This window comes from Mytilus trossulus, chromosome 10 (genome assembly GCF_036588685.1).
Source record: "Mytilus trossulus isolate FHL-02 chromosome 10, PNRI_Mtr1.1.1.hap1, whole genome shotgun sequence".
NCBI lineage: Eukaryota > Metazoa > Mollusca > Bivalvia > Mytilida > Mytilidae > Mytilus > Mytilus trossulus.
In genome coordinates, this window is record NC_086382.1 from 62,645,166 (window position 1) to 62,671,136 (window position 25,971).

General features: G+C 31.1%; 1 protein-coding gene across 3 annotated transcripts; it reads left to right on the forward strand.

Moving 5' to 3' along the window:
* Positions 1–3,904: 3,904 nt before the first annotated feature.
* LOC134688347 (xaa-Pro aminopeptidase ApepP-like) lies at positions 3,905–25,651 on the forward strand. 3 transcript variants are annotated; one of them, XM_063548971.1, is made up of 22 exons: positions 3,905–4,080; positions 6,112–6,200; positions 7,146–7,256; positions 8,212–8,275; positions 8,786–8,896; positions 10,476–10,571; positions 10,918–11,064; positions 11,995–12,090; positions 13,172–13,259; positions 13,965–14,106; positions 15,717–15,827; positions 16,110–16,196; positions 17,233–17,283; positions 18,571–18,632; positions 19,459–19,608; positions 20,174–20,234; positions 20,480–20,549; positions 20,986–21,090; positions 21,856–21,933; positions 23,305–23,381; positions 24,672–24,770; positions 25,317–25,651. In XM_063548971.1, exons 1-22 carry the CDS (start codon positions 4,038–4,040, stop codon positions 25,506–25,508), a joined length of 2,130 nt encoding a protein of 709 aa, XP_063405041.1. In that variant the 5' UTR covers positions 3,905–4,037; the 3' UTR covers positions 25,509–25,651. The 3 variants fall into 3 exon arrangements, with proteins under 3 accessions (XP_063405041.1, XP_063405039.1, XP_063405042.1); XM_063548969.1 differs by lacking the exon at positions 21,856–21,933 and adding an exon at positions 22,080–22,157 and having other exon boundaries at positions 3,906–4,080; XM_063548972.1 differs by lacking the exon at positions 21,856–21,933 and adding an exon at positions 22,080–22,157 and having other exon boundaries at positions 3,948–4,062; positions 6,153–6,200.
* The last annotated feature ends 320 nt before the right edge of the window (positions 25,652–25,971 follow it).

Consider the following 25,971-nt stretch of genomic DNA (forward strand, 5'->3'; position numbering starts at 1 on the left):
AGCACAAAAATCATGCTCGAAACATGAAATCCAGCAATTTGATTGGTTGATTCTCGAGTCTGAGTACAAAAATCATGCTCGAAAGTTTTATGACCGTGAGGCCTGGTCGCTATGGGGATAAAACGTACATGAAAGAGTTAACACCAGCCCAGTATTCAACCTTTCGCTTTTGACATGAATATCTTTAATGTGGTCATTTTTATAAATTTCCTGTTTACAAAACTTTGAATCTTTCGGAAAACTAAGGATTTTTTTTATCCCATGCATAGATTACCTTAACCGTATTTGGCATAATTTTTTGGAATTTTGGATCCTCAATGCTGACAACTTTGTACTTGTTTGGCTGTGTACATATTTTGATATAAGCGTCACTGATGAGTCTAATGTAGACGAAACGCGCGTCTGGTGTACTAAATTATAATCCTGGTATTTTTGATTACTATTTGACTTGTGTGCAATGATAAAATTGAAGATGAGAAACATCTTTGTTAGACTGTCTTTTATATGCAGATTTGCGGGAAAATTTATTTTATGAAATTAAAAGTTAAAAGTACTGATTGTTTTGATGTGGTTGCCAAGATCTGCTTTGAGATTTCAAGTAGAAGAAATAGATTTTTGTATGCTTGATTGATAGTTATGTTTTTACAGACCTAAAATATTTTATAGACATGATTAAGGTAGTTATATGGTTTTACAGTAATAATTTATATTGATTTCTATAGTCTCTTATAATTATTCATAGAATGGCACTCTTGTATTTCAATTTATAACATTACTGTTTTATTCAATGTACATAGTATGATGATTGTAATATATGTATTACAAGTGACGAGACTCGTAACAAAATATTGAATCTGAATCTTGTTCAAACCATTTACCTACAAATGATTAAGGAACAACTACAATCAAAGCGAATGTGTGCTCTGTGTGCTTCATTAAAAATAGATCTGTTATAGTTTGATTTATTCTAAATAATAAAAAGTAAATGTTTACTTGAATTGTACGATATATATTACTGATAGAATAATTGATCAATATACAGACTTATACCTTTTCTTAAATAAAATTGTATCATAAATTATAATTTGCAAGAATACGTGGCTTGAATTAGAATCAAAATAATTTTCATTTTATAATGTTCCTTACTTATCTTAATTTCATTATAATTGATAATTATCACATAGAAGATTTTTTTGGTGTATATATATATCGTTTTTGATTTTTCATTCAACAAAGGGTTCATTTGAAGTATTTTTATAACAACACGATTTTCATGTAATGCAAAGTATTCATTTTTTCGGGGTTCTAGTTTATCCGTACAATTAGTAAATTAATGTCCTAGTATTTTAATTATTTCTTAACTGTTTTGTTATATTTTGTTGAACTACATTATCAGCTCAGTTTTGTCCTTTCGTATATTTTGTATTCGACAGTAAACCAAAAGAGTATACCTTGTTATCCAGTTATAAAATGTATTGTAAAAATATATGTTTCACGATACTATTTTAAGTTTGCTCATCCTACACCAATTCAGACTACTTAGAAATCATTTCATATTTAGTTTTAAAATCCATTTCTATTATATAATTTTAAATGCATATCAACTTCATCTGTTTGTACAAGAAATTATTATTTTTACTTCTATATATTTAGACATATTTATTTTTTAAACCTTTTTAAAAGTAAAATAGATTTATTATTAGTTTGTATAATTGGTACAATTCTGTATCAAATGTATCCAATTTAGAAAAAAAATAGAATACTATAATTTATATGTATTTCTTTTTGTAATTGTTAAAATAAGCGTGTCTGAATGACTGTGTATTGTTTTTTTTTTTTTTTTTTTATCTTTAACGAATTAATTGATTTAAAATGTGATGGTTATATTATGAAATTATACTTCCGTCCGCTAAACGTATTTTGTCTAATCTCTTGTTATTGACCTCCCAAGCAACCAAAACTTACAAAAACAGTGAAGTTCTCATAATACAGCGTACTGTACTTATTGGCTGATAAGTAATGAATGGATGAATGAATGTTCCGTATATGTTTGAAAGACCTATTTGGAACATTTGTCCCGTCGTCAATGTCCTTTAATTTAATTACTTCCCTCATTATCCTGTGCTTGTTTCTTTTAAGATATATACATAATCAAGTAATGCAACCTTTCTTTTTTTGTTATGAAACGTCACAAAGGCTTTGGAATATATACCAATGATACCTTAACTTTGCTCATAAGTTAAGTTAAGCATTACTTTTGACAACTTCATTCCTCAAACAAAATTTATCTGGAATAAGATTAAGTTGAACATTTCTTTTGTGTCTCTTTTTCGTCATTCAACTCCTCGCGTGTACATCCTTAATCAGTTATCAAAGGTAGTTATAGTTTATTTACAAATGTATGGGTTCGACTGTCCCTGGTCCCAAAATACAAAAAATACAAAAAAGCTCTTCGGACGCATGAAATTTACAAACGATGACTTAAGTTTTTGGATCTTTATTTGAATATATGTCATCAGGACAATTTAACTGTTAACAATTTGTTATTTTAAACCTCGACTACGATGGTTTCGTTTTCAAAGCTCTTTTTGCCCCACCTTAATACAAATTTCGAATGACAACAGTTGTAATCGTTTTTTTATAATTTTGTTTAATTTGATATTACGTTGTTCTTTGACGATACAAGTAGGTATTATAGAAAATATGTTAAAATCTATTGTAGAGAGAGTTGTTTTGTATGTTCACAATATGTTATAGTTTAATATGGTAAAAAATGCCATAGGACAAAAATATGAAAATTTGATGTATTTAGCTGCAATAAGTTAGGTATTCTAATATAAAGTGTTTACGTTCACTACTATAGACACTTTATGTTTTTATATGTTTATAAATATTATATTATACTGAATAAAAACATATTATTTGGATTTTTATTATGTATTCTGCCACAATTCCGACGTAAATGAAATTTTCACGAACTGAAAAACTAAAAGACAAATATAACCTCTATGGAGACAAACCGGATCGTGTATTTAACCAGCTCTAACGACATAAAGACATTTCATGGAGTATCTAAACGATTTCGAGAGAAGTCAGGATAAATGTTGGATCCCTGTGTCGGTTGACACACCTATCACGTCGATAGAGACAATTTAGTTCTTTTGGTACGGCATGATAAAATGTAAACCAATTCATACGATAGCATCAGAGAACTGATTTATAAATATGAAATAAAATTGTACATCCAGCGACAACTAGTGGATAACAGGCATATCAAGAATGTGGCGGGATTAGAAATTGTTGAGCGCATAATTTCTTCCCTGACCTTGGACAATGGTCCTTTTTGAATTTTGAAGGGACGGTGCTTGATGTATTTTCCTTTTTGTTCGGTATTTTACTTTTATCAACTGTGAAAATCAGTTTGAAAATAATTTACCCAATGGCATCTGATTGAAATGAAGAACAAACGCAACTAACAAAAATACAAAAGACATAAAACGCAACACGCAACACACTGCTCTTAGAGACTCAAATTATGTTTTATTTGACATAAATATGTATTGGAATTAGTGAATTCATAAACAGTTAGCATTAGAAAGGCATGATAAAGTAAATAGGTGTTCACAATTTTATAGCTATATATTTTAAGTTATGTTTTAACAGTTTACAATACAGGGTAAAATTATTCTACAGTTCTGCCTTGGACTTGTTTAAGTAATATAGTTTAAACAACAAGGTACTCTTATTAAAAAGTTTTGTTATTTTAATCAGGCTTACATCATCATAGTCATCATGCTGACCTTGATTGTAAACAGACTTTAAATTATCACCACCTAGTGAGAAAGAAATAGCCATAAATCTCATAGAAACTAATAAATGCAACTGTTATCGTTTAGTTACTGTTGATAGTAATTTGTCGACTGTCACGGTAATTTATCTCACAGTTATACTTTGTATATATCTTAACGAATCGTGTCTGAGAATAGGGAGAACAATTAAGTGTAGTGCAAATACACAGATTATTATACTATTACAAAATGTGGAATGTAAAGATGCTCTTTTGTATCCTTTATCTTACAGGTAAATTTATAATACCTTTATTGTTTTTACATTATTTTACACAGATCAGCTCTGGTCTAGATCATATGCATTGCTGTTAAGTTGTAACTATCGTGTATATAAAAGATTACTGACTTTCTTAGTTAAAATTCGGAACTTTTACTTAAGTAATATATTTTTTTCTTTTTCTAGTGGATTTTTTCGGCAAGGTCATACGTTGTTTTAAACTTATGTAAACATAATATCAGTTAGTTCACAGTCATATAGTTTGAAATTGATTATGTAACCAATCTAATAGAATTTGCCCAATGCTGGATTTCTCTGCACTCTATGTCGTTAAGTGGAATGATATGCAATTATATGCATATGAAATATAACTTGGTGTGAGTATATATAAATAGAACGATACAGACAGTATTAAGTGATGTCAGAAGTGAGATAAATTGATGTAAAAACTCTCAAAAGAATAACGAAAGTGTGTCATTTTAGCTGTCTTACTTATAATATATCTTCATCTCGACCTCCGTATGAGGCGCAGATTTAATCAAAGTTATTGTATTTTTAAAAGGAGGTCCTAGAATATTTTAGAACTTTTATAATTCCAATTTAGGGTATCCATAAATAATTGAAGACCTACTGAAATATATCAAGACCTCCATAATTCGTTTTCGTGATATATGAAATAGTTTGAGACCGTCATAAAATCCAATTCTTAATATTCAACAATAAATGAAGACGTCCTGAAATATTTCAGGACCTCTAAAAATAATTGGATCGAATTTTTTTAATTTATGAAGCTTCACATTTACATCAGAAGATCCATAACTCGTTTTGAGATTTTCTTTTTCCAGGCATAAATTACCTTAGCCGTATTTGGCACAACTTTTTGAAATTTGGGATCTTTAATACTTTTCAACTTTGTACTTGTTTGGCTTTATAAATATTTTGAATTGAGCGTCACTGATTAGTGTTATGTAGACGACACGAGCGTCTGATGTACTTAATTATAATCCTGGTACCTTTGATAACTATTTATACCACTTGGTTGATGCCACTGCTGTTGGACGTTTCGTCCCCGAGGGTATCACCAGCCCAGTAGTCAACACTTCGGGGTTGACATGAATGTCCATTATGTGGTCATTTTTATAAATTTCCTGTTAACAAAACTTTGAATATTTCGAAAAACTAAGGATGTTCTTATCCCTGGCATAGATTACCATAGCCGTATTTGGCACATTTTTTTTTGGAATTTTAGATCCTCAATTTTCTTCAACTTTGTACTTGTTTGGTTTTATAAATATATTAATATGAGCGTCACTGATGAGTTTTATGTAGACGAAACGCGCGTCTGGCGTACTAAATTATAATCCTGGTACCTTTGATAACTGTTTGAGAATATCCTGAAATATTTCAGGACAATTGTAATTCGAATTGTTGACCTCCACAAATAATCGTTCAAGTAGCATTATTATAAGACTTCATTAAACTGTCAGGATATCGCTATCATTGATGGATCTCTTTAAACGTATATTTCAGAACCTTCGCAATGCAGTTCTCGCATATCCTTTAAATTATATGTATAGGTCCAAGTTTATGTATTTCTTCGATTTACATCTGTATTGAATGGTGCAGATTAGTAAATCCATGTTAAGTGTTTAAGCAGCTTTTAAAAGTGATGAAACACAAGTGTAGAATCGCAAACATCTGTACACTTAAGGTGACACCCAACACTTTCACTAAAATTAATTTGGCTCGTTTAATTTTCATAAAATTTTGTCAAAGTATTTAATCTGACACTTTATCAAAAACGTATAAAGTTTAAAAAAATTTAACCAACCGTTTTATCAGAAAAATTACACTGGTTACATAGGAGTTTGACAAACACTCATTTTGATCATTGAGAAGCTTAATACCCCTTTAACAACAGAACGTAATGTTTTTAATCCTTTTATGCAATCATTTTTGTTAGTTTTTCTATAAGATATCGATGAAATTGTATGTTGCCACATACACACATTTACAGGTAGACATGTGAATTAGCTAATATTTTAGTATTACAGAAAGTAGCAGAATGTGCCTTAACGAAAGAACAGATCAGAAATATGTCGCCAAGTACAAGACCGTCATGTCAACCTGGAGCTGTAAGAATCTTAAATTAAATCTGACATTAAAACATTTCCTTCACAATAATGAGTTTTCTATTTCTAATAAAATGTATTACGATAATTTCTAGACTTCACTTATAATGTAATCCATGCTGACAAAAATTATATCCATATGTGCAATGCATACATTAAATACAGTATCGTTCGATTAATAGGGACGTCAAATCAGCCACCTCGTGTTTGAAAAAAAGACATTTCAGTGGCGGATCCAGGGGGTACAGGGGGTTCCAGGACCTCCCTTTTTGGACAATCAATGCATTTGAATGAAGAGATATGGTTGAACCTCCCTTTTTATCCTGGATTGGGACACCCCCTTCTTTTGTTTAAAATGGCTGGATCCGCGAATGCATACTCTGCCTCTATGCCACACGTTTTGATTTTTCCCTCATGAAAATAACAAACAAAATTTCGCAAATACAATAATTATATACGGGGCGTAAAATCCTGTTTCGGGTTCTTCATGTCATATTATAACACTGTAAATAACGTGGGATCAAGTTAATGGGAAAACATTACCTACAAATTACATCATATGCCTATTAAAATACCCTATAAATAGATTTGTATGTCAAATGAACAACCGCCAAAGTTGTGTATATTATCGTTTATATATCAATTGTGTTATACATATGGGAACACATATGTTTTAGCATACGTGATCCCAGTACCACTTATCTGTCCATAAACACTGAAGTTATGAGTTTACACCCCTGGCTCAACACTGAAATGAATATTATTGTCAATTTGTCTGTTGAAATGCGTTGTTTCTATCTTAACACTCCGTTTTCCCTAACCAATAAGGCTTGTCTTACATGAAACAGCCATTAGTGTTTATGTTGGCATTAAACAGCAAAGAGTCAATTAACCATTCAATGAATCAATTTTTAAGCATAAAATATTATATTGTATTTTCTTTTATAGGAAGCATCAGCACAACAAGTTGATACAACTCAACGTCTGTCTGATTTAAGAAGCCATTTCCAGTCAAATGGTATTAATGGATACATCATACCTTCTGTCGATGCTCATCAGGTAAAACAATATTATAATAAGCTTGATCGTGTATTGCATAATATTGCGTACAGAAAGACATATAAAGTTAAATATGAAAATAAGAAAACATAATGTAATCGACGTAGATATTTCAAAGATAAAAAAAAATCCCTGATATCAGCCAACAAATTTAAAAACAAAAACACATTCTTTACACAATATACAACAGTTACAAAGATCAAAGTGTTTATTATCACACCCCTCTGCCAATACTCACCATTTATGCAACCTGCTGTAGTGGGACAGTACCATATCAGAAGAAAAACGTAAACTTAGTTCCATGTACGTGACCATCAGATCGAAACTATGTACAACGCATTAACGAAATTACACTAAAACCACACAGATCGTAAATTATTTTATAAAACGCATCCGTCCAAATGTTTTTTTGAATTTCCCTTCTTTAGGAACGTTCAAAGCCAAATATATGTAAATCAGTAAACCTCTCGTTAACTAAATGGCATTAAATAAAACATCTTTAGATTATTAGGTATGATTCAAGACAGACTATCAAAGGTCTGCTGTAACACGTATATAGGCATAACATATCTGCTGCCCTAATTTTCAAAAGTTGAAACTACAGTTTGCCTTAATTATCAGGGACACGGTATCAAATTGTAAGTGTAGTGAACTATGTTAAAGAAATGAGCATGATTGTTCGATTAAAAAGAAGCAATCTGTTGACATCAACGATCAACGGACACAATTAAAAAACAAAGATGTCAGGGGAATAGAAATCGCATACTTTTCTTTACTTAGAGAATGTAACCTGTAATACTCATGCGTACGTTATGTTTAGTTTTTTTGGTAGAGGGATGTAAAACAAAAACCTTCAAATTATGCTTCCCTGCCAATTACAGATGTATGCTTTTTTGTAAAGTATAATTTTTAACATTTTCATTGACATTTCTTATATATTGTCGACTGATTTTAGAGTGAATATGTGTCTGAATATGACAAAAGAAGACAGTTTATTTCTGGATTTTCTGGTTCTCAAGGTACGTCTTATCAACAAATAAAGGTATGTAACAAACATGTGTCGAAGTATTTACAACAGGTTTCCACTAGACAAAATTAGATTAAAGCTACGCATACGATTTTTGCGCTTTCATATTCAAATCTGCATGCCTAACCGTCGAATATTGGGTTGTTGAACATCATTCCAAGTCTTTTACTGTGATGTATATCTATATACAAAAAAGGAACAAGGGTAAAATGATTGCCAATGCGACGACTAACTTACTAGTATAAAGGACAAATTGAAAAAAGATTGGAACTGTTACTGGAACGACCATCACATCAACAATAAGCAAAACCCTTGTACCATATATTAATTTTTGTAGGAGGCAATATCATAAGACCCGAGGAGACAAATGTGAATTTATCCAAGGGAGAAACCATCGGCCTGATTTATATTATCCAACAAAAACAGAATTTTCAATCTTAATATTTTTATCAATAATTTAAAATGAATGCAAGTATTTTGTTTAAGATACAATTACTTATAGCCACTGCTGTTGTATTGGAGAACAAAGCAGCCCTTTGGACAGATGGGAGATACTTCTTACAAGCAGAGGACGAATTAGATTGTAATTGGATATTGATGAAGGGCAGATCAGGTATAAATCAAATTACCAAGGATAATGATAATAGAACTTATATGGACATTTTGGAATGAGTTCAAGTATTTTCTTATCCCAGGCATAGATTACCTTAGCCGTATTTGGCACAACTTTTTGGAAATTTGGATCCTCAATGCTCTTCAACTTTGTTCTTGTTTGGCTTTATACATATTTTGATATGAGCGTCATGCACTGATGAGTCTTATGTAGACGAAACGCGCGTCTGGCGTACTAAATTATAATACTGGTACCTTTGATAACTATTTACACCACTGGGTCGATTCCACTGCTGGTGGACGTTTTGTCCCCGAGGGTATCACCAGCCAAGTAGTCAACATTTCGGCGTTGACATCAATATCAATAAAATGGTCATTTTAATAAATTTCCTGTTACAAAACTTTGAATTTTTCGCAAAACTAAGGGTTTTCTTATCCCAGGCATAGATAATTAGCCGCATTTGGCACAATTTTTTTGAATTTTGGATCGTCAATGCTCTTTAAGTTTGTATTTGTTTGGCGTTATAAATATTTTGAAATGAGCGTCACTGATGAGTCTTATGTAGACGAAACGGTCGTCAGGCGTACTAAGTTATAATCCTGGTACCTTTGATAACTATTTCCACCAATGGGTCGATGCTACTGCTGTTGGACGTTTCGTCCCCTAGGGTATTTCCAGCCCAGTAGTGAGCACTTCGGTGTTGAAATGAATATCAATAATGTGGTCATTTTAATAAATTTTCGTTTACAAAACTTTGAATTTTTCGAAAAATTAAGGATTTTCTTATCACAGGCATAGATTACCTTAGCCGTATTTGGCACAACCTTTTGAAATTTTGGATCCTCAATGCTCTTCAACTTTGTACTTGTTTGGCTTTATAAATAGTTTGATATGAGCGTCACTGATGAGTCTTATGTAGACGAAACGCGCGTCTGGTGTACAAAATTATAATCCTGGTATCTTTGATAACTAATCATGAAAAAGATTTAGAATTGGTTTAGTTCTAATATGACCTTAATACTAAAAGTTTAACATCAACATAGCTATAATATAACTAATAAGTTAAACGCTCTTTTTGGCTTATCAGATTCTATATTACCAAATAGTTTATTACCATAAAATATTTTGTAAAGTTAGATCTTGTCCAATGTTCATAAATTTTAACAGTTTTTATAAGCGGTAATTTTGCCGCAACTTTTGATCCAAGAAATGGTTGTGTGAAGGAATTGGATAAAAACCAAGTCATCTTCTGATTACAAAACTTTAGGATGGTAGGTTTCGTTCAATGCTTTATTGAAGCTTTTAGGTCCTAACAGTCCTCTTAATAATCGTGCTTTAACAAAAATTCCAAAATGTGTTAACTTTTCAGCCTATGAAATTCTCGTGCTTGACGTTGAAGATACAATGTTGCGTCATGAGATTGAAAATCTTAATTATTCACATTTCTCAATTTCAGATATTTCTATATATGCATGTGTTTATTTGAAGCTTTTCGTGACTATATAATTTTTTCCTTGAAGCGTCTTGAGCGTTTTAAATTTGATTCAATAGCCACTGTAATGTAATTGTATGTTTATAGGAACAGAAACAGTGCCATCTATAACAGAATGGGTAATTGCTGAATTAGAGGGTCAGAACGGAGTTTTAGGGGCTTATCCTTTTTTGATAGGTAGTGGTAAGTCTCGTTTGTGATTTTTTTTTAATTAATTTTGTTCGTCATTGACGAAACTAAAAATATTGGGTAAAGGAAGCATTTATGATCCCTTTGCTATGGAAAATTATTTTTCAATAAATAAAGAAATGCATAATGAGAATAATGAACAGTTTATTTTAAAATTCATGAAAAAAACAACGGTGTCAAGCTGAGACAACAGGGGGGAAGTAAGATGTCACTATTGCAGTTTGTTTTGCAATAAAAAAAATAAAAAAAGTTTCAGATACGGGCTGATCATTATGAAACATGTATTTCATCTATACCCTCACATAAAGATAAGTTTCTATTAATATTAATTCATTTACAGATGATTGGATAAAAAAGGATAAAAAATTAGTAGAAAATAATATGAAACTAGCACGTGTTGAAGAGGATCTGATTGACAAGATATGGACAACAGGCAGACCTGTGCAGCCTAACACAGATATACATGGAATGAAACTCACTTTCACAGGTACAATATATCAACAGGTTAAATAGACCTTTTTTGCATTTGGGAATCCGCGACACTTCACCTCAGAATCTTCGGCACTTGTCTCCAGAATCTGCAACACTTGAACCGTTGACATCATGTACATCAAGCATTTTTCCTTTGCGGCTTCAGACATTTGCTTTTCATGACGCTAACATGTTATGGGAACCTTTTTGATATCCAGTATTGACAGTCAAGTAGCTATGAAGTGTATGAATACATTTTAATGCCTATATATCTTCTGTTTACCTCTGTAATAAGGGTCGTAAAGGTGGGATATCTGCACGGAAGAACGCGAAATAAAATTGCAATTTAACGATGAACAAACAATTAGAAATTTCTTCCACGTTGATCTTTTTACCGATTTTATGAAACACGGTGAAAAACAAACCTTTTTCACGGCTGCTCGTGAAATAAAATGGCAAAACACGTTGCACGTAAATAACCCTTTACTACCGTCTTAAATTGATATAAATATTTATGTGCCTGATATGTGAAAAGTATGTACATACAGGCTCTCAGTGACAGTTTCATAAAAAGTTTTTGAAACAAAACATCCAAAATATTACAATTTCAATTTCGGTGTACCTCAAGACACAGTTCTATGACCTATACTTCTCAAATACAAAAATGACTTACACGATCATATATGCTACAGCGAAATAAGGCTTTTTGGGTCCCACGTTAAATTTTATCGCTTCGATAGTTAAGAAATTATTGTGTCAAACGATTTTCATTGTCTGAATTTCTCGATAAGTTATTATTTTATTACATTGAATATCTTCAGAATATATATATGACGTCAGCAGTATAAAAAAAGGACATATTGCATCATTATTATGTTATTATAGTTTGATATGGAAATCTCGATATGTTATGACAACAATTGTTTTAATATATAAAACTTTACAGGAAAGTCATGGCTAGATAAGTTTAGAGACATAAAACAAGAGATGGAAGAGAAAAACGTTAATGCCCTGGTTGTCACAAGTCTGGATGAAGTAGCTTGTAAGTACTACATCATTTCTAAGTAATCACAATGCAGAACAATGCATGCTTATCGATATTAGATATTACACATTAAAGAATTGTAATTAAAACAATTAAATCTGTATTTTTGAACTATGCATTAAGATAATTCCATCTATTTCCCGAAATAACAACATAAAGAATGATTATTTCTTAATTTTTAGGAGAATATGTTAGTTTTGATAATAAAATATAAATATCTTAATTTTGTATTAATCGGTTGATACAATTTGATTAACATACGAAACTGATATGTGTCGGTAAGGGCATAGAAAGGTATATACTATGAAACTTAGAGCGAGGGGATACAAAATTACTCAAGTCTCGTGACCCCGAGCTCTTAGTTTTTATAGTATATACCTTTCTTTATGCTATCCAATAACAAAAGGATTAGTAGAATGTTGAAAATCTATTTGAAAACTAATTACAAACAATTTAATTAAATTTGGAACACATAATGTATTTCAAAATAGTAACTTTTCTTTTAATACCTTGATTAGGATACAAAGGAATCTTACCCTTGTGGTCATTCATGCGTAGATACACAGTACACGTAAAAAGTATGTACTATGAAAATTAGAAGGCAAATTCAAGCAATTTGATTGGACGAGAAGTTATAAGTCTGCTAACTTAAAAAAATGTCTGAGGGGACAACAACATATTGTCTTGGAGATTACACATTTAAAGATGGATTTAGAATGAATGTAGATAGACTTTTGTGAAATGCAATGTGTATCAGTTATATTTGACCATTGGTAATCTTTTATGATCACTAGCATGCAGCACTAAGGTTGTGATCTAGACCCCGAATGGTGCTTCCGACTTAGATCTTAAGTAACTACGCTTTCTAGTTTTCCATTTCTGGAATTTGTGTAAAACACCAGATTCAATTAATCATGTATCAACAAAATAACAGTTGAAAACAACTTAGTTCATAAAAAATAAAACGACGACACCATTGATTAGGGGTTATTGAATCGTATTTTGATAACTTGATCAGATCCTTTGGATTGCTATGCTCTATATCTACTGCCTGATATTTCCAATCAAACTGTTTTAGGGTTAAGTAACTGCAGAGCATCAGATGTACCTTACAATCCAGTGTTCATGTCGTATGCTATTGTCAACAGACAAGCAAATACAATAAGGTAATTTAAAATTTTCCCCTATTATATAAGGGTTACAGACCGTACTTAGACCTATAATAGTTTGCCGTTACAAATTGTAAGTCGGATGAGAGGGTTGTCTCATTGGCACTTATACCATATATCTTATATCAATTTACGTAATTATAGGTTAAAACGTTCATCACCTCGAACTACATTGAAGGATAAGAAAACTTATCTTCACAACAATATGAAATGTTTGAACATACAAAGAATCAAACAAAACATCGTTGTTTCTTTAACTGGGACAAAATTGTTAAAATCTTACCTTCACATATCTGAACTTAAAATTGAATTGATATTACTTCCACTAGTGGCACTTGTATTGTTGCTTTTTGCAAAATAACATCGTGTATCTAGTAATCGCGGTGATGTTTCTATCACTTATAGTACCGGGGATTTTTTTGTTTCCTACAAAAGATTTTTTATCACATCCGTCGTCATCCGTTATACATATGATTCAAAGCAGTCTTCAGATTCATGATTATGTAAGTTCAACTTTTTATAGTAATTACTTCTACTTTATACTCATATTGTTTAGATTCTGCATATGAAATCAAATTATTTTGAATGATTGAACGCTGTGTACACAAACTCACATAACAATTGCCCAACAAGTTGAATAGGAATCCCTGTACCGAACATATTGTACCTCATTTTCAATAGTTTATATTTTTCTCTCACTAGATTATACATTAGAGAAAAGAATACAAAATTACTCAAGTCTCGTGACCCTGAAATGTCTACAGATGATTTGTTTGATCATCTTAATATTGGAAGAGACGGTAATTGTGCCAACAGAAAAGATGGAAATAAAATATGTTTTGAGGTAAATTGTTCATAGATAGAAACACCTGCTGCAACTTCCATACATATATATATATATTTGCATGTCCCAACCTAGATCATATTCATATCCGTTGTGGAACGTAACAGGGGTCTAAACATTTTATCTATGCTTGGTCTTTGTAAAGACTTTTACCGCATGAATACCCATAGCCAAATGTTGTGTCATCTTAAGAAGGATAAAACATGAATAATTGATATAAAACGAAATTTTTGTATTGTCAACATTAAATGAAGATAACTCTGACGTCCAACGGCTGTTTTGCTAGACAAGCTTCGTCGCTTCTGGTGCCAACGGACGGCTTGCTATTATATAAATCGGTTATCAATTTGTTCATTTTTCATTTATTTCTCTATTTATGCAAGTTTTGCCTACATGCCAACTTTTATATTCTCATTTTTAGACAGTTTTCACATTGACCTATCGATTCAGACATTTTTACTTTTATTTTCAAATGGACGTTAAGTTACGAGACCTCGAGAATCAAATATGCAAATTTTTATACTTTTCACCTCCTTTATAGGAGATCGATATTTAACATTTAGAAGCCAACCACGATTTTTCACCTCCTTAACAGGAGATCGGTATTAAGCCTTTATTGCTTACCACGACAGCATTCGGAAGCGCTCGTATATATACATTGCTTGCATCGTAAATGAGCGCGGTTAGAATGTTAGATTATATATTCATATAAACCTAGGGTCATATGCATACATCATTTCCCATAGTCCCATTATGCCTTACTTTTTTCTCGTGATCACATGACAATCTTTCAAAATGAATTTCAAAATGCCAGAATCGGAGGGGCACTGTAAAAACTGTCTAAATATAAGACAATGAAGGTTGACAGGTAGGTGAAACTTACATAAATGAAGAGATAAATGAAAAATGAACAAATAGATACCCGATTTATATAAATACAAGGCCGTCTGATGGCACCAGAAGCGACGAAGCAGTGCATCTATTTTGGACTGGCAAATATCCACTTTTTGATAAGGGACGAGCTCTGACGTCCCACGGCCTCAGCTTGTCTGGCAAAACAGCCGTTGAACGTCAGAGTAATCTCGGCCTATAAATGAAGGATTATTAACCTAAGTACATTTATAACAATGTAGATATGATTTTGTATATACTCTTCTAAGACCAACCTCCGTTGATTTAATGTTAGATAGGACGACTTGCTTCCTGAATGTAAAATTCTTCTTATAATTTATTAATGCAACATTATAAGTCTTTGTTTTCAGATATGTTTGAACTTTCATTAACAGAATAAGTTGTGAATTCAAACTACAAATGAAGTAAATAAAAATAACTGCTTGCTCTGTAACATTTGATAAGGTGGTTTTTATGTGCCTGACAATAATTAATTTGAAAATCTGCATAATTAAGAGCAACAGTATCATACCGCCAGTCGTAAATCCAAAAAGAGAAAACAAATCCGGGTTACAAAATGGAACAGCGGGAAACTAATCAATTATAAAAGAGACACATTATTGAATAGTGATATTCAACTAACGTTGACACTTCTGTGGTAATTTCATAGCCGTAAAATGCGTTTAGCATATATTTTTTAATAATTTTAATGTTTATAGGTATTTGACTACAATGACATACTTGATGGTGTAAGAGAACTAAATTCAACTGTGGATAAAATTTGGATATCCTACGGTTGCAGCTATGCTATTTATGGACTGATTGATAAGGTAAATATTTATTTTATATACATATATATACATATATATTCAGATTTAATTTTCTAACTTGCCTTTGTATTTTTTTTTCTTAAATACTTGCAGCTTATTTTCCAATATTATATGAAATTCATTTAATGATTTTTTTTAAAACTTATTTTATAATGACAATTCCTGGTAAAAAAAAATCGAAGTGAACACAATTTATATGAAACGTTGTCAAAATAAAAGGTTAAATCTGCCGTGTTTGGATCTAGAAACTATTTCATCTGAAACTATTTATATTTATTTCAGGATAAAATTTACCAAGCAAATACGCCTATAGCTCTGATGAAATCTGTTAAGAACCCTGTTGAACAGATGGGTTTAAAGAAATCGCACGTAAGGCGCTTCAGGAAAACAGAAACCAAGCTTTTTCTAAAAGATGATTTTTTTTCTGTACCCCCTGTACTCTCTCGTACATGACTAATGATATTTATTTCTTAAATGCATGCACGACATATTAAATTGTTCTACAAGTGACAAATTCCACAAAAGTTTCTATTAAAGGGAAACTATTCCTTATGCATGAAACAATAAGTTGATTTCGGTTGTCAACTAAAAACATTAAATTAAAATACTCAAAGAGGATTAAATATTGTATACCTTAAAGATATTGCTCATTTATTGAAATTAGAACACAAATAAACTCATCATATAAACCCGGATTAACACCGAATGTGCTATTCGTCTGCAAAAGACTCAACACTGACGATCGAATCCCAAAATGTGAAAGAGACCAAATATTAAAAGTACGAAGTTGAAGAGCATTGAGGAACAAAGTTCCTAAAAGTTTTGTAACAATACAGCTAAGTTATCTATTCCTGAGTTAGAAAAGCCTTAGTATTGGCATTTGAAAAAAAAAAACACGATACGATTTTGAATTATTCAAAAGTGTCGCCTCGTGCAAAATATGACAAAATACGATTACAGTAATGTATAATAAGTTGAAATCAAAATGCAAGCTGTGTTTTCTTTATTGGCAATTGATAGTCCATGGTTGTAGAAAACAACGCATGGATCGTACAATAAAATACGACAGAACAACTCACAAAACTACATAAAAAAACACTTTTGTAACAATCGTGTTGCTTAAAAATTCGATTGTGTGCATCTCATTCTTCGTTCATAAAGAATACATGCGATGTCTGATATATTTTTTAAATGGGAATGATATTATATTGATCGTCTTCTTTAATTTCGTCTGACGTTAGTTTGTGCTATAAATACTTATATCAGTTGAATTCTTGAAGATGTAATTTGAATCGCATTAATCATTACCATCAAACGCCTACATAATGTATTTTGTTGCTATATACCATCTCATTGAATTAAGGAAATTGTAGAAGCCATGCATTGATTCATGTGTTCATTGTAGATCAGAGATGCAGTAGCCTTGATTACGTTTATGGCCAAATTGGAAAAGCAGGTATTCTTAAGTTACTCTTGGCACACCATCTATGTTAAAAGTAAAATCACAAAAATACTGAACTCCGAGGAAAATTCAAAACGGAAGGTCCCTAATAAAATGGCAAAATCAAATGATAAAAACAAATCAAACGAATGGTCAACAACTGTCATATTCCTGACTGGGTACAAATGTAAAAAATGGTGGATTGAACCTGGTTTTATAGCGCTAAGCCTCTCACTTCTATGAACGTCGCATCAAATTACATTATATTTACAAAGATACGTGAACAAAACAGATATAAATAGGTAAAATAGTAATAATATGGGTACAATAGACCACATTGTGTGTCACAGTCTCAAAACATTACAAATGTTTTACAGAAAAAGCACAAAAAGCATCTATCAAATTTAACACCAAATTCATTTATTCGCGTGTTTTAATTAAGAAAATGTAAACAGGAAGAATAGGGAAAAATATGAAATAATTTTGTCGTTCAATGTATTTTCAAAAAAGTTATTATTTCACATGTGGGAATATTGGTATACAGAGTTAAAAAAAATCAAAACTTATGTAACAACTAGTTTCAGAATCAGACCGAGAATTAAAATTATCCAGAAATTCTTTATATTTTTTAAGAATCCACCTATGTTTAATACAACTACGGGAGTAAAATAATTTTGTCGTTCAAAGTATTTTTTTTTTCAATTTTATTATAGACCAATAACGTAATGACACATAATATAGTAATACCATAATGACGGGATCTTTAAAAGTACAGAGTCACGTCATATGAAGCAAAGAAGCACAAAAAGTCGTATATACAAAACACACGAGCAAAAATGAACATAATATATACACCCATTGACGGGATTTTGAAATACATAAATGTTATTGTAGAGTACAGATTTGAGGCTTATGCAATTAGTCATCATACTTATTTTCTTCTATCACAACTTTTTTTTTTATTTCATAACCCTTCTTTCAAAATAAAAACAAATCTTACAATTGAAAACAACTAGATGTTTTCAAATGGAATTGAAGATAGAAGTGTGTATCTTTGAATAGATTTTTGTAAGGAGGGTGGGCAAAATCCAAGAGAGGCGATATATTTTTCACCTTGCTACGGTTTTATCACTTTGAGATGGAGAACAAAATTTGGTCTTCGTGATTTCAGTTTTTGAATAAATACCTCAACCGAACCACATTTTTCTATTTAATTATGCAATAACTTACATGAAATCAAAGTAAATTTTGGTTCCTCAGTTATGCCTTAATACAGATTTTTTTAATGATTTACACTTGTAGGTACAAGAAGGGGAATTTTGGACAGAAATGTCAGCTGCTTCAGATCTTCAAAGACACAGAAGGTTAAATTGTCTCTTTGTTTAAAAATCTTTGAAGAATACATCAAACTAACAAAATAACAAGTTTCAATTATCAATTGCAAACATCGGATACATTTTTCCTAAAATTGACCAAGAACAGTGTTATGCTCACAATAGGAAACTTGCTCCGACCAATTTAAAAGTAACTGCAGAACTAGACTGTTCTCACATATTTCATAGTATAAATGATCATACAGAGTTCATTGTTCATATATATCTTTGAGCAGAATGTTTTTCATTGGTGTCGATTACGTTTGTTTTTCCTATGGTGTTGATGAAAAAGATGGACCGAAATTATTATTTAGATAAGGGTTAATATTGATTTTACATGTTTGTTACCGAAGAACTAATCTTATCTTTTTGAACAGTCATTTATTTACAAAATAAGATATTTTGTCAATTTACAATTTAAATTGCAAATGCAACCTACATATACTTACAATATTTGCAAACTATTTTCATTCGAAAATGACTGTACCAAGTAAGGAATATGACAGTTGTTTTTTTAACCTTATGATTTTTCTACTTTGTAACAGACTTTTCACTAAAAATTTTCTCTAAGTTCGGCATTTTTGTTAGTTTAATTATTGCACAAAGACGATTTTATGAAAATTATTATTGTAGAATACCTTAGTCGCTATTGTACTGGTATATTCGTACTTTTTGCACTTGAACAAACGTGATTTATCGATGGCTATGAATATTTTACTTCAAACTGTTTACAGGTTTTAATACCGAGCGTTTGTTAAACTGTCTCATGCTTCTATCATGTCACTCAACATTAACGTTTTAATTTAATTTATAATAGAAAACAGGACCTTAATAGAGGATTAAGCTTCGAGACAATCTCTAGTAGCGGTTACCATGGAGCTGTCATTCATTATGCTCCATCAAATAAAACAGACAAACAAATTACAACATCAGAGATGTATCTATTGGATTCTGGTGGTCAGTACTTGTAAGCATATTACATGTCTAATAAATGAATAGTTTTAATAATATAGATGGTTTCATTTTACTTACAACACGATGATTGTATACATTATATATTTAAAGAAGATGTGGTATAATTGCCAATGAGACAACTGTCCACAAGGGACCGAAATGACAGACATTTAAAATAACTATAGGTCACCGTATGGCCTATAGGTCTTTCATTTAGTTATATCTTCACTGATTGAATGGTCATGTTTAGGCGTAACTGATGACGATTATTCCAGAAACCTTTGTTGGATGAGTTTGACTGTCCCTCTGGTGTCTATCGTCCCTCTTTTATCTATATTAGATATGACTTACAGGACACGGACATGATAATTCATTTTCTTTAATACAGAAAAATGTAATTCAGATACGGGAAAATATAAGAACAGACACAATCGTTATTGCTCATCGCTTATCTTAACATGATGCCGTTCATGATAGAAAAATACATTACCCAACTTGAAAATAGTTCGGTCTTATTTTATATCCCAAATTCATCAAGTAAACTGTACTAACTATTAGTTTAATAACATTATTTTCAGGGATGGTACTACAGATGTAACCAGAACGTTTCACTTTGGTTCTCCAACCGATTATGAAAAGGCATGTATTATTTAGAGATAATTTATAATTGTTTCAAAATTTGATATGTTATAAATGGACATAATTTAATCGGTTCGAAATTTAATACAATAAGGTTGTCACATCTAATACTTAGAAAGCTTAAACAAATCAAAATGGTGAGAAGCATAGTGAAACATTTGCTGTGAGCATTTTGTGTATTAGAAACTGTAATTGAAACTCCTACAAATTAATGTAATAATACTCTGTTTGTTTTTGTGTTGTAGGAATGTTATACTTTGGTATTAAAGGGACACATTGCTTTAACACAGTTTGTGTTCACCACTGGTTTGAAAGGTATTAGCATTATATTTTCTAAAACAAAACAAAATCTACTCCAATTTTGTTATAAAACTTATGATTGAGAAAACATACTACGTAATTCTGTTACATAAAATAATGTGGTTTTTAGAAAACGGCTTGTCACAAGGAACATCAACTTAGACAAACATGAACCTCTAGCTGCTCATCATATATAGCGATTGATCATAATGAACTATTATGTGAAAGTGAGTAAAAAGAAAACTGTTCAATTCGAAAACAACAAATTTTATTTTGTAAAATACCTTTCTTTTTTTCTCATTTGAAATGTATATTGTGACATGAAACATAGTATTTCTGTTTAATGTTTAATACTCAGTTTATTTCCCATAAACAGTTTGATCGAAAAATAAAGACGTTGATTGCAGCGCATTAATATTTTATTCAAATGAATACTTATTGTATATTTAAGGTAGAGAACTGGATGCACTGGCAAGACGACCGTTGTGGAAATTTGGACTACAATATCTTCATGGTACAGGTCATGGTATAGGATCTTATCTTAATGTACATGAAGGTATGTGTTATGAACATGAAATGCGCGTCTGGCGCAGCAAATTATATGGCCTATATCATTGATGAGTTTGATAGGACATGTTGTATATTTTGTTAGACAATGTCAATCGAAGTCTGGGAAAAAGTAAACAATATTTTTTTTATTAAAAAAATGTTCTTTCCTCCATAAATTTTGTTAAAACTTGAGTGTTTATTATTTGTTTTTCATGTGTCAACAAACTTACTCACATACAACCCATCATTGTGCTTGAGTTTCTATTCATTATATGAAAGTTGCAATACTATGATAAATAAGTAAAATAGATAACGCATGGCAATAAACTTAAATGAATATTGTTCGAATCTGATTAACAAAATGTTTTCTGTTAAAAGTTTATAAATATAGAAACTACAAAGAAAGGTTTAAAGTAACTCAGGCAAAGTTGAACAAAGATGGATCTGGCTTTTCTTGTAACCCTTTTCGTCATACAGGTCTAAACGTTCCATCTACAAAACTGTAGAAACAACTTACCAACATAAAAGAATACAGTAATTCCAAGACAATCGAATGAACAGCTGGTAATAAGTAATATATATTATATTATGTCTGTTGCTTTTGAATATATTACAAGTGCAAATCATAAATAAAATGATATTTTGACATTGCTTCATTATCAAGCCAATTGTATCTCATTTTTTCAGGTGTTGCTTTAATAATTATGTTCAAATATAAGGAACAAGATGAACTCTTAAAGAGTGTACTTTATACATGTCTTATAAATTTTAGGACCTGGAAGAATATCTATATATGCAGGAGAAAGTCCAACAGATGCTGCTTTACAGAAAAATATGTTCTTTTCCGTTGGTAAATAAGAATGTAGTGTGTACATAATCTTAAAGCTAGCGCTTGCCAATTATCTACTTGTTAATATCATCCAAGCTGGACACATTTCGAAGCTGCCAATTACATATGTGTGGTTAAATATAAAGTAATATTCAATACATTTGCAGGTCCCGGTATGATATCTGTGTATCATCCCACAAGGAAACATGACGAAGCTATGTCTGAAAATATGTTCTATTCGATTGGTATTATAATTGTTTTATTCTTTACTAATGTTTGCATTGTGACATGACCAAAGCATGATGTAATATCTAAATTGTGGTTAGATATTAGTAGTTGTGCTTAACAGTGTTTTGTTAAAAGTTTCATGACTAAAGCTTTTCTAATACATTAGTTTGGGACATATACTCATCTTGTATTTATATATTTATACATGATACAGTTATAAAAAGTTTACCAAACAACCTCAAATCTCCTTCATTTATATACACTAAAGTGCTTCCGTGTTCTTCTATTGTTCTGCATGCAGTAAATACCACATATAATGTTACATGTCCTTTTATGCACTGTATTAATCTACCCTTAAATGTTTTTTGCTTTATCAACAATTCATGTACTACAAGTTATCTTGATAGATAGTCGAATGAACAATCCATATCATAACAATAGCTTTCGTTTGCAGTCAGATATAGAAATCCAAACAAGAAATCCACATATGGAAACAATTGCAAATTGTTCATTTAATAATAAAAAGGAAATGTTTGGTTGCAGCAATATAATTTTTATCAAAATGTTGCTGGAAAACTTTTTAAATGATACCATTCTTTATATGTTTTCAATGTAAAGTAGATTTATTGTCTCCATGCTGCTTTCTTTCAATTAACTGCTTCATATACATTGTATACTGTAAACATCTTTCTGCTAAAGACACTGGACAAATCATAGCTGTTCTGTAAAACAGATGTGAACGGGAAAAAAATAATTTTGTATTTTTGTCTTCAAAATAACAAATAAAAGACATGGAGTGGCAGACATGACTTTTCCCATTTGGTATAAGGAAATCTACTTAAGTCATAGTTATTACGTTTTCATTTCTACACTTTTCAAAATATAATTATAAACGAGAAATACCTTGTATAATTTAGACATGTCAGTTTCGATAATAGTCTGTAAGTAGAATATTTTATTGTTTAAACGTTTATTAACATTTATTGGTAGCACCATACATTTTACAATAGAAATCATCTACATAATGTAATGAATATGTAATCAGTAATAAAAAAAAATACATTTTAAGTAAACGGTGTTGCTATCACTTTCAGTCATGTTTCAGCCAAATCAGACACCAAATATTTCTACAAAAAATAAAAACCAATGTTTAAATGTTTCCAGAGCCTGGATATTATGAGGATGGGAAATTTGGAGTCAGACATGAAAATATAGCACAGATTGTGAAGGCTGAAACAAAGGTTAATATGTCTATCCAATAATAAAAGATGTTCACGACTAAACGACCAGTAAAATAAACCCTTATCCAATATTCAACTATTTATCTTTTTTTATGCATTTATTTTTGGTTTTCTTTTTTTGGGGGGTGGGTATTTTAAGGGTCGACAGAAGTCATTATAATTGAGACACAAATATATCGTATCGGTATTAGTCATGACTGTGACTGTGAATAAATCATCATAGATACCAGGCACGAGTTTCTGCTACAACAAAACGCATAATGACGCTCAAATAAGAAAGAAAAAAGGCTAAATAAAGCACGGGGTTGAAAAGCAACCTGGAATAAAAATTGCGAAAGGTTTTGACAAATACAGCTATAATGAGAAAAAAATGAGTATTGATTTCAAGACTGCTGCTTAAATCGCTGGAAGTAATACAGTGACAGATTGTGTGAATGTTTTTCGATCAATATAGGAAGAATGTCAGGTCGAATTGGGAAGAGATTTTGAAAGTCAGGGAAATGGCAGTTGTTATCTTATAGTTCGTTTCTAGGTGTGTTGTATTGTTTCTTTAGTTTTTGTTGCATTTCAGTGTTTCTGTGGTTTCGTTGTTTTCCTCTTATAGTTGAAGTGTTTATCTTAGATTTTGTTTGTAATCCGGATTTTTTCTCCTCTAAATCGAGTTATGACTCTCGCAGCGGTATACTACTATTGCCTTGATTTGATTTTCTAAATCTTCCCTTTTATGAATGATGTAGGTGAATATGTGGGATTCCAAGATTTGTTGTAAATTGCCACATGCGAAATACCAGAGTCAATACAGTGATGAAATTCATTTAACACGTTGGACATAATACAAAAAAAAGGTTTAAGACATTGCTGGTTCTGAAAAAACATTCTGAATTAACATTCATCAGAAAAATACTTTCATAAAAAGAGGTCAATGATGTATAACTACTAAAACACTTGAACAGCTTAATAACCAAAATGAACTTGCAAGAAAGTCTAATTAATCTAAGGTCAACTTTGTCTGAGGAGTTGAGGACATAATTTTTGAAAAATTTAATTTCATCGACATAGAAATCACCAGTACCAGGCATGATGCATCATGATTTCTAATTCAAATTTAAAATAAAACTTTCAAAATTTTATGATTAAACTCTAGCTCAGATATGGCTACGATTGAGTGAAGGGTTAAAACGGAAACATACGAAACAAAGAAAAGATAACTGTTATTCTATATTTCTACCTGTTACAAGTCATTACAAATATAGTTATGCATATATTATCTTTACTCAATTTTCATTTCAGTATCATTTCAAAGACATTGAATTCTTAACATTTAACACCGTTACCATGGTCCCCTATGAACCACATTTGATCGATTACAGCTTACTTACTAAAGATCAGGTAATTGTTCGTCGATTTAACTGTTCGATTGTTGACTGTTGCAATAACACAAAGGTACTATGTTTAAGAGGAGCGTGTACTTTATTTAGCAGTATTAATTTTCAGATAAACAAGAAACAGGAAGATTTAGGCAATACTGTTCCAGCGCGAAATAACTTTAAAGTGGTTTGGTATTCGTTTTATCAATGCATAGAATTCAAGACATTTCTTAAATCGGATTACTTTTAGACGTGTAGTTTTATTAAGTATATTGAAGCCTGTTACCAAACTATTATACGATTGTTTTTTGCAAAAACGTCATGAGTGCGATACAAAACAGAAAAATTAGGTAAAACACATATGGGTCCTCATCGAAAAAGTTACTGACTGTTATATCCTGAAAGTAGCATGAAAAAAAATCTAAAACAAAAAATCAAAGCCATTTGCTTTACGATTTACTGTAGACATTTCATGTGAATACTATAAGGTTATCAACGTGTTCTTATAGCTCGTTTCGTCTGTAAATATTTGATATATTTAACTATCTATGAAATAACATTATTTCAGGTTGAATGGATAAACAGTTACCACAAGAAGGTACAGAGTACGATAGGACCACTGATAAAGAACGACCCATTGGCGAGTAAATGGCTCAGCAGCAGGACAGGATTTGTAGATATGGTCAGCAATGGCATACATCTGACTGCTAGCACTGTTTTAATAACTGTGATGGCATCCTTTTTATATATTTACTTATAACGTGCATTTAAATCAAAGTCTTGTTAGCTTGCTTGTAGTGTGAAAAAGGTAGATATGGATTATAACTTGTTCAACGTTTGTGTAATCCATGTATAGTTAGATTATTCATTAGAAATGTCAATAAAAGTTTTTATAAAACAGTTTATCAACATTTTGTTGTATTGGCTCTTGTCGTCTTATTTTGCAATGTATATTTTGCTGCTTTTGTGCATTAAAGTCTTACATCTTTTTCATCTATCTAAGCTATATGATTACGTAATTTTCGTTTTTTTAAATCTCCAAATTCTGATCAGATGTTGTTGCAAAAGTCTGCACCTGTTAGGACAAATCAAAGATATGATAGTCATTTTATCATTAGCCAAACAGACACACCTGTTTTCATCAGATTTTATGGATTCTTATTTTCACATCCTGCAAAGCCAAAGAAATACACCTCTTTTGCACAAGATTAACTGCTGAATGT

Excerpts from the sequence above, each read along its gene's own strand:
- LOC134688347 (XM_063548971.1), top strand. The coding sequence starts at position 4,038 with ATGTGGAATGTAAAGATGCTCTTTTGTATCCTTTATCTTACAG. Across the intron at positions 4,081-6,111 it reads TTGTATCCTTTATCTTACAG|TATTACAGAAAGTAGCAGAA; the intron begins GTAAATTTATAA and ends CTAATATTTTAG. Across the intron at positions 21,934-23,304 it reads AAATATGTTCTTTTCCGTTG|AGCCTGGATATTATGAGGAT; the intron begins GTAAATAAGAAT and ends AAATGTTTCCAG.